Source organism: Lagopus muta, chromosome 2 (genome assembly GCF_023343835.1).
Source record: "Lagopus muta isolate bLagMut1 chromosome 2, bLagMut1 primary, whole genome shotgun sequence".
NCBI classification, from domain to species: Eukaryota; Metazoa; Chordata; class Aves; order Galliformes; family Phasianidae; genus Lagopus; species Lagopus muta.
In genome coordinates this window covers 20,039,447-20,053,566 of record NC_064434.1, presented here as the reverse complement: position 1 = coordinate 20,053,566, position 14,120 = coordinate 20,039,447, and the positions used below count along the sequence as shown (strand labels likewise).

At 42.7% G+C, this 14,120-nt stretch overlaps 1 protein-coding gene across 2 annotated transcripts; it reads right to left on the bottom strand.

Annotated features, from left to right (window-relative positions):
• Positions 1 to 1,641: 1,641 nt before the first annotated feature.
• CLN8 (CLN8 transmembrane ER and ERGIC protein) lies at positions 1,642 to 13,634 on the bottom strand. Of its 2 annotated transcripts, none has more exons than XM_048936911.1 (3): positions 13,337 to 13,634; positions 3,896 to 4,591; positions 1,642 to 3,492 (listed from the first exon to the last, which is right to left on the bottom strand). In XM_048936911.1, the coding sequence occupies exons 2-3, from the start codon at positions 4,436 to 4,438 to the stop codon at positions 3,178 to 3,180; spliced, it is 858 nt and encodes a 285-aa protein (XP_048792868.1). In that variant the 5' UTR covers positions 4,439 to 4,591; positions 13,337 to 13,634; the 3' UTR covers positions 1,642 to 3,177. The 2 variants fall into 2 exon arrangements, with proteins under 2 accessions (XP_048792868.1, XP_048792867.1); XM_048936910.1 differs by lacking the exon at positions 13,337 to 13,634 and adding an exon at positions 6,070 to 6,273.
• Positions 13,635 to 14,120: the final 486 nt, after the last annotated feature.

The following is a 14,120-nucleotide window of genomic DNA, read 5'->3' as shown; positions in this document are numbered from 1 at the left end:
CATGAAGCATCTCTTGACACCAAGTCAAGTGTCTTCATAGTTACAGCCTAATGCAAAAAGAGATCACGCTTCAAATACACAAGCCAGATGTGTCATTTCAAGTGATACTTTTTAGTACATACTCACATACATGGTGCAGCTTCTTCTGCTTAACCATATAACTGAACTTGCCAATGTTAAATGGTGATGAAGGTACAGTAGCACACAAGGTTTTAGAGCTACTTCCACAGACACACCACCACTCCTGCTCAGTCAGGGAGATTATTTCAAAGTAAGTCATCTTTTAAAACATTCACTACAAAAACAATCAGCTACAAGCAGCAAGTAAAAACAACAACAACAAATAGAGGCATTACTTTAACCAGCAAATGAAACTCAGGGTATACAACTGCTCAATAAAATACTTTTATTCATGCACTCAGCATAAAGATGCATTCAACAAATACTACATTGTATGAGGAACAGAGTTGAATTTATTAATTCATTAATACTTCTAAATTCACTTTAAGTGCAATTTCCCTGAGGTTATTAAAAGCGTCTTTTGTAACTGTACAACATCAATAGCTGATCAGTGCTATCGGGGAAAAAAAAATCTGGACACAGGCATTTAACAAAAGAAAACTCAGCAGTAAGTGCTAAAAACTATTAGCCAAAGTCACCGCTGGAGTATTGTGACTGCTGCTGGATCATGACCAGTACTGCAGACAGGAATAAACACCTTAGGCAGGTTTTGGAAAGTGACAACAGGTTTTGAAAAAAACATGACACAAACAGAGGAAAACAAACTCTGATTTAGGAATGTATGAACACAGAAATAGATGCATATATAGGGTCCAACCCTCAGATCAGACATTTTGTTGTTTTTTTTTTTTAAAAGAACAGCAGAAACACACATGCACTCACAAAAACCATACCCCAAACCAATCATCTTAAAAAAAAAAAAAAAAAAAAGAGGAGACACAAACTGCACTCCTCAAATACACCCACCGCAAGAAGAAAGCAAGACAAAGTATTGCACAGTCACCTAGGCTAGCAAAACCATACTAAAACACCATGCGAAAGTTTTCCAAATCATGGCTGAAGCACAACCTGTGACCTATCCCTACTGATGCTGATAGCAAATTTCTTTCTTAGACTGCAGATGAGGCCTTACAAAAGAGGCCCAAAAGGTCTGGGATTTGTTTCAAATTAACAAAATCTCTAAGCCAACTGTAGCTAGTCTTTATGTGGGGGAAACACAGAACTCTAAGAGTAATTAGACACTAGAACCTGCAGTGAACAAAATAGAGGCTCTGTGTAATAGCACTGAAGAAATGTTGTCTATTTTGATGCTCTGTACTATTTCTATGTGGACTGTAAAACCCTCTCACCCTTGAAGCCAAAAGGAATATAAAGTGAATACTATTATTTCTAATATTGCATAGATCTCCTGTTCTAGCAGGTCCAGCAGCATTGAGGTTAACAAGTGCTTTTAGGTATTGTACATTATATACATAGGAAGAGATGCAAAAGATCTTATTAGGAAATTAGGGAACACAGTAACCTCCTCAGCCTCATCCAAACAAAATAAAAGACATTCCCACCAGGTGTAATGGAATGGGCTTGTTTGCACCAAGACAGTAATCTCCTCTCCCCACTCCTCTGCCATTTTAAACACTATGCTCCCACACAGGGCAGGACACAAAGCCTGGTACAAACGCCTCAACCTGAAGCTCTTCACAGCTTTAGCTTTTCTGGTCTTACTACTTTGGTAAATAGAACTGTGCCATATCACAGCATACGATGAACTTTCAAATGACATGTTTTTTATCTCAATAGTACATCAGCATTAATTAGGTATCTTTGTCACTCTCCTGCCAATAGGTGTCACTCTCTTCTATCATGATCTTTATACACTGATCTGCTGCCCCAAACTGCATCCAAGAACAAGTACAAGTGGGAGAAAAACCTCCACAACTTGCCAAACCACTATCCAAACACACCCTCTGTTCCCAAGGTCAATTAAAAACTTAAAAATATGCTAGATAAAGTGCAAAGAATTGATAACCTCACCTTCTGCGTTCTGCAAAGCAGAAATAAAAACAGGAATAACAGAACTTCTAAAAGAGGTGACAATAAGCTTTTCTCCAAAGATGAGTGCCCCATCCCTGGAGGCATTCAAGGCCAGGCTGGATGTGGCTCTGGGCAGCCTGGTCTGGTGTTGGTGACCCTGCACATAGCACGGGGGCTGAAACTAGATGATATTTGAGGTCCTTTTCAACCCAGGCCATTTTATGATTCTATGAGTCACCTCATATTCTAAAACCCTCTGTAACTAAGAGGTTTTCCAAAAATAAGAGGAAGTATAACAGGAGCACTAGTGGAACTAATTGCACATTTATTCATTTGTGACCTACAAAGAAGATAATCTTACCAATCACCCAACAAACTTATAATTGACTCTTGTCTTTCATAGATTTCAAGTCCAGAAAGGACCACTATGATTACCTAGCATGACCAGCAGCACAATGAGCAGGTGTTCCCACTCCTCACCATGTGCATGTTTGCTGTGGATATGAAGTCTCATATTGAAGGCAACCTGGGTACTACAATTTCTTTTGCTAGCAAACACTTAACTGTCTCTTCCTTTTCATCAAGTGCACTTAAGGAAAGACCCACAAACTGAGCCATGACTACATTCTGCCACTTGACCAATTCATCCAGCGGGAAATATTTAATAGCACACAGGTATCCACACCATACCTATTTGGGGTCAGAATTGATCTTAGTCTTCTCAACGTTATTTTCAGTAGCAGTATCTCCAACATACGTGAAATGAGAATAAAGCTAAATTCAATTCAAGCTAAGATTAGTGGACAAGTTAGCAATAAAGCCACTTTGAAGCATTAGGATGAAGGATATCATTAGAGCATGTCATTGCTAAACCATGAAATACTATCTAAGTACAGACAAAACCATAGGCATAATTCTTTGCTAAGATGCTGAAGATTTATGAATATGTACGTATGAAATACAGATAACATTTTTAAATACCACTGATGCATTCTGAATACAAACAGCAAGGAATGTCTGCATCAACGAGCTTCTTACAGAAGCTTTGATTTCATGGGCCACTTAGTTTGCAGCGTATTCTTCTGCTGTAGTCCAATATCACACTAGGAAACAGATGTTCTGGTGTTACATCCTCTTCTTTTGGGATGTTTCACCATTTAACTTTCCATTTTCTGTCGCTTTATTTTCGAAGTTCCAGTCAGTTGGGCTGAGGAGCTGCTGAGTTTTTTTGTATGTCCAGTATGGGTTAAGTATTAATGTAACAGCAAATAATCCAGAGAATAAAACAGTAAAATGGAGAAGTCCCAGGTTTTCTACCACAGAATTCCAGTTGAAAATACACACCCACCACATGTGGTAAGTGAGAATCATGCGGCAGTGAAACAGGTGGATCATCACCCACTGATTTGCCTTCCAGAAAAAGGTATTTGCACAGCCAGCCTAGAAAAAACAAGAACAGAAATACGCAGAAGTGTGATTGTTAATTCAAGATAAGAAAGTAAAGAATCCCCAGAACTAAAGCAAATTCCCCAGTCTTTGCATACACATCCCCTCAGGCATTTTTTCACGTAGAGCTATGATAAAGCACATGCACACACCAGTCTAAACTCAGGCAAGACATAAGCTGTCTCAAGCCACATGCACACAGCACCACACAGAAGCCTACCTGCAGAACTGTCAGGGTCATGTTTCTGTACAAGTGGGTAACACAGTAACATAGATGTCAGTTAGACAAGCTCAGCCTTGCTTCAAACTATCCAGGCAAACTGCGCACAGTATTTACAGAGAAGTGAGATGCATGAAAACTGTTAGAAACATAGTTTGTGAAGTCTCAAATTCTTACCTTCAGAAGCATCCAGGAAATGCAGGTTGAAGGAGTACTCATCTCCAGCAACATTCCCATCAAAGGTAGGTAATGTCCAGATTTTACATTGATTACTAGACCAGCTAAGCCACCAAAAGCAAGTAAGTGATGAACCACGAGGAACACATCAAACGTTCTAAAAACGATGTTGGACACATGAACAGCTACATTTTCAAGCAAGAAAAATCCAGCAGCTATTAAACAATTAAACCAGCTCCACTTTTGCTGTGAATGCACCTTGTCAGCATGAAAAACGGGATCTATGAGCAAAGCCCATAACCCAGCAACACAGCTCTGAAGTCCAAACGCACCACGTGTGACTGCCATATTCCAAAACACCTTCTCCTTTGCATACAAGGCACGGTAAGTGGTACTCATCCGGGAGGATAACCAGTGAGACAGAAGAAATACTCCCAGGTAGATTAAAAAGCCAGCAGCTAAAAATGTCAAACGAACTTCCCATAAGAGATAGTCCCAGTCAAAAATGGTCCCAAATGCTTGATCTTTATTTGTAGGATTCATGTCTTCTTCCTTTTTATTTATTTTTTTTCCCTTTAATAGAAAAAAGCCTTGCAGGGGATTTGAGACTTCTCACTCACACTATATACTCTCCTTCATGCCCACTCAGCCTCCACTATTATGTGGACTAGCAACCATGAACTCTTTTTTTTCCATCTGGAACAAAAAGAAAAAAATAAAGTGAGTCTTTTTAAAAAGTCACCTGTGTACAACACCTCCTAAACTATACAGAACTCACTTTCATTGCAGTTACAACATCAGCTCTGCTGTCATTGAGCACAATCATCCCAAAGACAGGTGTAGATGAACAAAAAAAACCCTCAATTTAAGCAGTGCGTTTAGGATTTGCAATTGGCCTGCAAATTCTTTACTAGTACTATAGTAAAGTAAACTTTGTTTTACTAACGTACTAAAGCAAAAGTGGAAGAGAGCAAAGAAGGAAGGCAAGAAAGAGGAAGGGAAAACACAAGAAGAAAATCCTGTTTTCTTACTCACAAAATTCACATTTGAACAGCAGTGTGCTGTCACTAACCATTATTCTTTTACTCTTCTGCTTTTCCCTCACTGATTTTCCACCACTGCTTATGTCTTTGGGTGCAAGTCAGAACCTCACATACACACTTGGGACATGAAAAGAGAAAAACTTATCCTAGTACATGGGACCACTAACACAAAAGTAAGCTTTCAGGATCATATCTCAAAACAAGACTTAGCAATCAGTTTCCAAACATTACAAGACTTTCCAACAGAAAACCAATTCCAAAAATGCAACAGGAGTATGGAATGCAGACAAGCAGCATTAATATGTATGATTAACAACATCAGCATAATTAACCGAACAGTCTGGCAGTCAGTGCCTCAAGTTAGCTGAAACTTCCTGAACACACAGCAGTTAAAGATCATGACTTCGTGGGGTGGAAAGAGCTGGGTAATGTTTAAATATTTGAGTACCAGGTCACTTTATGCATGATTTAGGCTGTATCAGCCTGGCCACCAAACTCAACACTGTCTGTAAAAGACCACAGACAGGAGCTGGATGAGAAAGTCACTGCAGCAAGGGAATACAGAAACCCCAGTGAGATGTTCCTGCTTGCCTCCACCATGCAACAACCTCCACCACGACACAACAGACCCAAGCCTTTGGCACCGTAGGGATCTGTTCCATTTGAACATGAAGAAAAACTTATTTACTGTGATGGTGACTAAGCACTGGCACAGGCTACCCAGAGAGGTTGGGAAGCATCCTTTCTTAGAGATCTTCAAAAGCTGCCCGGACATAACCCTCAGCAACACGCTCTGGGTGACCCTGATGAGCAGAGCAGTGGGACCAGGCAGTGCGCAAAGCTCCCTTCCCACCTCAGCCATTCCGTCCCGCGCCCCGCTCGCCCTGGCCCTCGCTCCTCAGTGCCCCCCAGCCCCCAGAGCAGGGCTGCCGACAACACCTGGCAGTCCTACACCTGACACAACGGACCCGAAAGTGGAGCCAAAGCTCCTCCCTCTACGCGACGAAGGGCACCAAGCCGAGGGCACGGGCAGGGCACGGCAGGCCCCGAGAGCCCCGGCCTCACGCGAGCGCAAGTACTGACAGCCACCCGCTCTCCGCCGAGCCCCGAACGCAGCCCCGGCGCACAGACCTGGCTCAGCCCCGCCGTTCCTTGCTGGCAGCGCTGCCTGCGGTGGCGGCCCGGCCCTCCCCGGCTCCGGGGCTGCTCGGGCGGCGAGCCGCCCCCACAGGCCTCCCGGGAGTGCCCAGCCCGGCCTGGCCCGCCGCGACTCTCGCAACAGCCTCCCACCGCTCCGCCGGCACCGTGCACCCAGCGCGCATGCGCACGACACACCCTCTCCCCTCTGCGTGCTAACCCAATGGTACGAACCGCCTTGCAGCTGCAAGAGGGCGCGGCCATACCACTGCGTGCAGAGGGGGTAACGGCCGTGCCCACCGCGGCGGGAGGAAGGGGGCTCCTGAGGGAGGGGCTGGCAGGAAGGCATCTGCAAGGGGCGTTAGGCTGCTCGGGTTGGAATCAGAAAGGTCTCTAGGAACAGCAGGCCATCCTCCCAGATTTGCCATAGCAGAAAACCAGGAGGATCTGTTGTGTATATATGTATAGATATATATTTCCGATTTAAGTTGGAAAAGACCTTGTTTACGAGATTTTTTTTTTTCACTCAACAGACTCATCAGCACCACTGAAAAGTTAGTAACGTTTAATAGGTGCCTGTTGGAAAAACAGAAAAAAAGGTAGCAGTGATGTCACAGCACCTGCCCTTACCTGTAATTACACAGTGTCTAATAAGGACAACAGATTACAAAATGCATGTCATGGAGTGCTGCTACATGATTCTCTCCGTGCCGGTGTGAAGAGCAGTTGTGTCATCCCGGTGAGTCCCAGGGAAACCACACTGGGGGGTTTCCTCAGCACTGCTCCAAACTCATGCCCAGGTTTTAGTTTGGTGCCTATTCAAGTGACTGAGCTGGCTGATGGTTTTGCCCCTGAAAAGCTCAATCCCACAGCCGGCCATGTGATTCCACCAAAAATTGATAGAAAGTAAAAAGCAAGCCACAACTTCCCTCATACAGAGCATTGGGTGTAGAACAGCTGAGACCTAAACTCAGGCCTGCTTGTGGTGAAAGACCGGGCTTGGGACGTGAACATCCTCAAGGTCTGACCTATGTTCAGCTACCAGCCTGAGAGGTGACTCGGAGAGATCTGGGCACTGCTACAGCAGAGGCAGATCAAGGGAGAAGGGTTTTTTGTTTGTTGTTGTTGTTTTTGTTTTGGTTCAAGTGTTTTCTTTTAATTGGTAAATGATAACTCTGTTGCCTTTGGACTCCCTGAGCAACGTGGAAAGTGAAATTACATCAGGAGTTTAGACACGGTCAGCCATCCTAAGTTATTTTTATGCTCGGTGTGAGGCACTGCAAGCTGCCAGTAGGGCTGCTCTGAGTTCCTCTATAGACAGCCCCAAGGGATTCCACAGTTTGACTGAAGTCACCTACCCAGACAGTGTATATGTGCCATTTGGGTGAGTCACGTGTTGGAGCATACCTGTGACATTTCTAGAAGTAACCTGGTTTCCGTCCAAGAGGCACAGACTCAGCAGTGAGAGGGATTTCAGCCAAAACTGTTCTTTTGTACAGATGCTCACGATCAGGTGACAGAGATCCTAATGATATATGCTGACGTACACAGAACTTTTTCCTAACACCCACTTGATCCTCCCCTGGAGCAGCTCCATGCAGTTCCCTTGGTCCTGTTGCTGTCACCAAAGAGCAGGGCTCAGCTCTGCACAGCATCAGAGTGGAGGGGGACAACCCCTCCCCTCACCTGGCAGCCATGCTGGGCCTGGAGCATCCCAGGGCATGGTTGGCCCTTTGGGTTGCTCAGGCACTACTGACTGAGATTGAACTTGCTGTCCACGAGAACTCCCAGATCCCCCTTTCCATGGGGCTATTCTCCAGCCTCTCATTCCCCATTCTGTACATGTAGCCAGAATTGCACCACCCCAGGTGCAGAATCTGGCACTTGCTCTTATTAAACTTTGTGCAGTTGCTGAATTGCTCAGACCTCTAAATTGTTGAGTTCTCTCTGTAAGGCCGCTCTGCCCTCAAGGGAGTCAAAAGCTCCTCCCAGTCTAGTGTCATCTGCAAACTTAGTGTGAATTCAACTCCTGGATCCCAGTCATTTATAAAAACACTGTGGACAATTGGCCCTAAAATTGGACCCTTGAGGACCCTACTTACGACTGGCTGCCAGCCTGTTCTTGTCTAGCTGTACATTTTATCAAGAAATAGTACTGAAAGCTTTGCTGAAATCCAAAAAGATTACATTAACCATTTATCCTTGGTCAACTAAATGTGCTGCTGGAGCTGATGCACTGAGGGTAGGTGTTTTAACTTCCCCAGATTTTATTTTTCCCAGAACTCTCTTTAAGGAATTCCTTTAATTTGTAACAGCTTGAGGCAGGAGTTTTGAGTTTTACTTACATGTAAGGCACTGTGATCATACTGTAAAAATAAATCAGATACTATGTTGCCTTTCTCATTTTTTTCCTTCCCGTCTGCCTTTCTTGCCTTCTCAAGTGTTATCTAATTTTTTAATTACTATCAGCCATAGACATGATGTAATAGTTCAGTGTTACTTTCTGAATCTACTGATGCTACAACCATACTTAGTGACAACGTTTTAATAGCTGTCTAATCATGGTAATTACAATAAGGTCAAGCATTTCAAAATAGCTTCTTCCTGCAGCGAGGCTCATCTTCCACTTTACATCATGTTCAGTTTTCTCTTTCACAGCCAACTGTTATATTGGTTATATTCTACATCATGCTATGTTCAAAGCTCAATTTCCCAACTATGCTATTTTTGGTTTTGGGCAACTTTTGGAGATCTGAATACCACCACTGGAAGAGCGAAAAGCACATCCAGGTACAGAGGAGTTCTGCACCTACACTTTGGATGAACTGCCCCTCGTGTTCAAGAGCTTCTTTATACTAATTGAGTAATGCTTGCCTGTTGTCAAGAACTAAACAGCTTTTTTTTTTTTGCATTTCACAACATTTGTGTTTTGTTTTCTGAATGGCTACATCTATACAAACAGATAGAATATTCCAAGATGCATTGAGGGAGCAGCCAGTTGCTCAGGAATGGGGTAGCTGCATCCAAACTGCCTATGGAATAGGCTTTTCACATTAGCTATCCCCCAAAACATCCATAGAAATGCTACCTTCTGAAGGTCATTTTTAGGTCCTGTTCAAAATAGGACCAGTGCCCCAAAGTAGGAACATTCTAGAGAAGTACCAGTTGGCAGGGGCCAAACTTCTTCCAGGCAACGTGCTAACAATTAAATACTGTATGCAATAATTAATTTATAGCTCCTTTGTTTTATCTATTAATATACAGGTAGTCACTAGTGGTTAAGAATGTCTTTAGTTTTATCAGTTTTTCTTCTTCATTCCCTACAACTCCATCTCCTTCTCCTACTCCCTGTACTTTCAGAGACAGATAGAGCCCTCTCATTGGCATTTAAATGCTTTAAATGCAGAGGCTTAGGAGATGCTCCCTATAGGTCCAGTTGTAGGGGTAAGGAATCATAGAATCATATAATTGCTTAGGGTGGAAAAGAACTTAAAGATCATGGAGTCCAATCACAACCTAACCATACTACCCTAACTCTAACAACCCTCTGCTAAATCATGTCCCTGAGCACCACATTCAAACGGTTTTTAAACACATCCAGGGATGGTGACTCAACCACCTCCCTAGAGAGCCTATTCCAGTGCTTAACAACCCTTTCTGTAAGGAAGTTTTTCCTGATATCCAACCTAAACTTACCCTGGCGCAACTTGAGGCCATTTCCCCCATCCTGTCACCTGTTACCAGTGAAAAGAGACCAACCCCACTCTTGATGTAAGCACCTTTCAGATACTGGAAGAGAGTAATGAAGTCTCCCCTCCATCTCCCTTTCTCCAGACTAAACAGCCCCATTTCCTTCTGTCTCACCTCATAGGGCATATTCTCCAAGCCCCTCAAGACTTGTTGCCCTTCTTTGGATCTGCTCCAGCACCTTAGTGTCCTTTCTGTACTGAGGTGCCCAAAACTGAACACAGCACTCGAGGTTGGGCCTCACCAGTGCTGAGTACATGAGCAGGATGACTTCCCTAGTCCTGCTCACCACACCATTCCTGATACAAGCCATTGGCTGCCTTGGCCACCTGGGCACACTGCTGGCTCGTATTCAGCCAGCTGTGCGTCAGTACACCAAGATCCCTTTCCATCAGGCTGCTTTCCAGCCACTCCTCCCCAAGCCTGTAGGGTTGCCTGGGGTTGTTGTGACCAAAATGCAAGACCTGACATTTGGCCCTATTGCAACTCATACAGTTAACCTTGGTCCATCAATTCAGTCTATCCAGTTCCTCTGTAGTGCCTCTCTACCTTCTGGCAATCAACACTGCCTCCCAACTTGGTGTTGTATGCAAACTTACTGAGGGTGCACTCAATCCCCTCATCAAGATCATTAACAAAAATGTTGAACAGAAGCGGCCCCAGTACCTGAGTCCTGGGGACACAGCTCGTGACTGGCCGCCAACTGGATTTAACTCCATTGACCACAACTCTTTGGGCCCAGCCATTCAGCCAGCGTTTCGCCCAGCAGAGCATACGCCCATCCAAACCATGGGCAGCCAGCTTCCCCACTGTTGTGGGGGATGGTGTCAAAGGCTTTACTGAGGTCCAGGTAGACCCCATCAACATCTTGCATCCCTACCTTCAGTTCTGCTGGAACAACACCAGCAAAGACAAGATTGTTCCTGCAGCAGAAGTCTCAGTTGTCTCATGGGACACGAATGTTGTCCCAGACCACTGCAATAGTTCTGGAGTCCAAAAGGCAGGTTTTTTTGCACACAGCTGTGTGGCTACCATTAGTGTGCATTGTGAACAGTGAGGCCTTGAAATGTGGAGAAAATAAAATCTGTCTAATAGCCATAATAAAGGAACATTATGGAAAAAGTTTGTTTTGCTTATGGTCAGATGTCCCTTGCTGCAGGAATGTTGTGCAGGATATTTTAGGTAGTGACCCATTAAAAATAGCACAGAAATATCATCAATACAGATATACTAAGAAGCAGAAAAGACTTCATGTACTGTTCCTTCTTTACACATGTTCACATGAGACCACTCTTTGAGGAGCAAAACCCTGTCTGATGAGGATGCAAAAATTTGTTATCAGGTCTGTGGGGGAGAGTGTACTATGTCTCTTGCACTCTCAACATGACTTGTGCCCTCCTCTGACAGTCCCATTTAAGTCTGCAGCATGAATATGAATGAAATGTTTGAAAATATGCCAGTCCATCTGGGGCAGCACTCAAGAGCTGTAGTGTCCATCAGTATAGATGAGTCCTGGACAAAGTTTCTTTTTCCTTTATATACTGTTTTTAGTGGTGCCTTAGAATCTCAACCCTGACTCTCTGAGAGATGAATTAATAACTGAACAGAGAGAAAAAGACAATCTCTCTGAATAGCATTTAAAGGAACTGAAGTTATACCTTAAATTCTCTTATTTTTAATTCCAACAACCAGTAATTTAATGCCAACGACCTACAGCCAGTAGTATAATGTGTTGAAGGAAATCCTATCAGTATAAATAAAACATCAGCTGACAATCTTCTCAACAAAGGATGAAAAGTATATAATACTTGAAAAGTCAAGACCCCACTGACAGGTTTTAGTCCTCTCTCCCACTCCCTCAGAAAGCCTGCATGTTAGCAGACACAGACCTGTGCATACACAAACAGCTTGTGCTGGTCTGTCACATAACTGTATATTTTCAGTAGCGTGCATTTTGAATTCTTTTTTAAAATCAAAATTTGTTGTTTTACCACGTGTTAATCTGTACTCTGCATTCAAATCTGTGGGAGCTGTACTACCTACACCCTGTCTAAAGGAACTCTGTGGCAATACCGACCGTGTTATCTCACTTGGTTAATATTTTACACGTACCCTCCAAGTTCTCCCCATTCTTGTACGACAAGTACTTATGCAGTATTCCTACATGCAAACTACGATTATTCCAAGGACCACTTTGAACATGCTTGTTTAAGGCATTTTGCCTCTTGGCTAACAGGAACCATACAGCTTCTTTCAAAAAACCTGTGTTACAAGGCTTTCATGTGTGAAAAGGATTCAGAAAGGCTTTACATTGCATAATATGTTCATCTGCCCACGCTGATCTGCTTTCATCAGTACTTGTAAATCAGCAGGATTTTCTGCAAACTCTTTTACTATTTTACTCTATATCTACTTTACTCATTTTTATATGAGTTAATCAACTTTAACACCTTATGATCCAGAACAGATAATACTATTAGCAGTTGTCTTTTTGAAGAACCTAATAGCCTCAACATTTTAAAAAATCAGATTTGCAGGGCATCCAGATTTTGAACTAACAGTTTTGGGAAAAAAATAGTAGCAATGAAAAGGCTGCTTCTGCTTGCTTAGGTCTTTCCAGATAATTCAGATAGTACAAAAGATGCTAGAGATTTTTTTCACCATCATAGAATCATAGAAACACTTAGGATGGAGAAGGCCTCTAAGATCATCAAGTCCAACCATCAATCCATCAACGCCATGTCCATTAACAATGTTACTCAGTTTGTCATCTACCCTTTTCTTGAATCCCTCTTGAGAGTTACTCATTGTGCTTTTTGCTTATAAATATTTTATGAAATTGCTGAAGGTATACAGTGACTGTGGAGTAGTTGCACATATCCCTGTCTCATTGAAAAAATTCAACTGTAAGTCAACAGGGTTCAGGATCTTACTTATATTGACCTTATGACATCTGGCAATTCCTTGTCCACTGCTTAATTGAACCTCACCAAGTACAGCCTTTGGGCAATTATTCCTTCAGCCTTTCCTCCCTTCTCATTCTTTTACTTCCATGCAAGGGAATACAGCCAACTTTTGGTTGTTGTTGTTCTAATCCTCATCTAGTTCAATTTTGATAAAAGATGCTCTCAAGCTGTCTCCTGTTTAGTCCAACCTTTTCTCTCAAGATTTTCTCTGAATCTCAGCTTCTCTCTCCCTTTAGTCCAGTGATTAACCTGCAATACATAACATGCATTCCTTCTTCATTTGTTCTTTATCTGCTTAAGTTCACGTGTCACTCCCAAGCATTCTTATGTATTTCTGTTTTACAGCTTGTTTACTATAAACATGTCTCTTTAACTATTACTTAAATATATTTCATCATGCATTTTTCTTCCCCCTTCTCCCAGCCATTAGAATCAGTAACTATTTATGCTCTGCTCTGAGGATTTTCACCTGTTAAGAGTTCAGTAGCACTACTGGCAGCACTACAACAGTGTATTTTCCCCACTGAAATAATAGACAAGAATAATACCGTCTATGTCCAGTTCCTTGGTTGCTTCTGGTCGGTTTCAGGTAACAAGCATGATGTTATAAGCTTAGCTCCCAGCTGAACCTTTTCATTCCTCTCTCTCTCTAATCCACATGTCTTAACAATGTTAACTGGAACAAGTTATTCTGCATTAGTATTTAGGTTCTTGCTTCACAGCTGTAGTCATCAATCTGGTATAACTGGTGTTCCAGGTTTATCCAGAATCTCTAGGTCTTCTTTCCCATTTCTCATGCAGGTGCCTTCCTCCAGCACCTCTTCAGGAAGCAAAGTAAAATCCTATGTTTGCTGTATGGTCCATACACTTATCATTCTGGAGTTTTGTTTAGTTCCAAATAGTTTCACCTGACAGAAATGAGGTGCTTCACTAGGAGGCAAAATTATCTTTGCCAGGTTAAAAACAAAGCAGAGAGTGGCTGGGTCTCTGCCAAGGCTTTGATCCAAGATTACTACATCTTTTGGTTGCATGTGTAAAGCAGCTTCAGAGAGTTTCTGTGGAAACTATCTGAGATGAAGTCAAGGACCTTACAGTCACTGTTTGTCAATGATGGGTGGAAGCCACAAATATTTCCATAGCCCCAGTCAGTAATCTAATAAATTTACTCTTGGGATTCTCAGTAAAATGGCACCAAATCTATGACATTGACAAGGTTATCAACAGTTCAGGTGACTTCTTTGAATAAACAGTCCATAAGTGATAAGGAAATATAAGATGACAAGCTGTTCCCTTATTTTCAAATTCATCCAAGTGGAGAGACACTCAGGTATT

What these genes read in the sequence shown, in the direction of transcription:
- CLN8 (XM_048936911.1), bottom strand. Translation starts at nt 4,438, where the DNA reads ATGAATCCTACAAATAAAGATCAAGCATTTGGGACCATTTTTGACTGG. An exon ending in TTTCCTGGATGCTTCTGAAG is followed by an intron (nt 3,493 to 3,895) that starts GTAAGAATTTGA and finishes TGTTTTTTCTAG; the next exon opens with GCTGGCTGTGCAAATACCTT.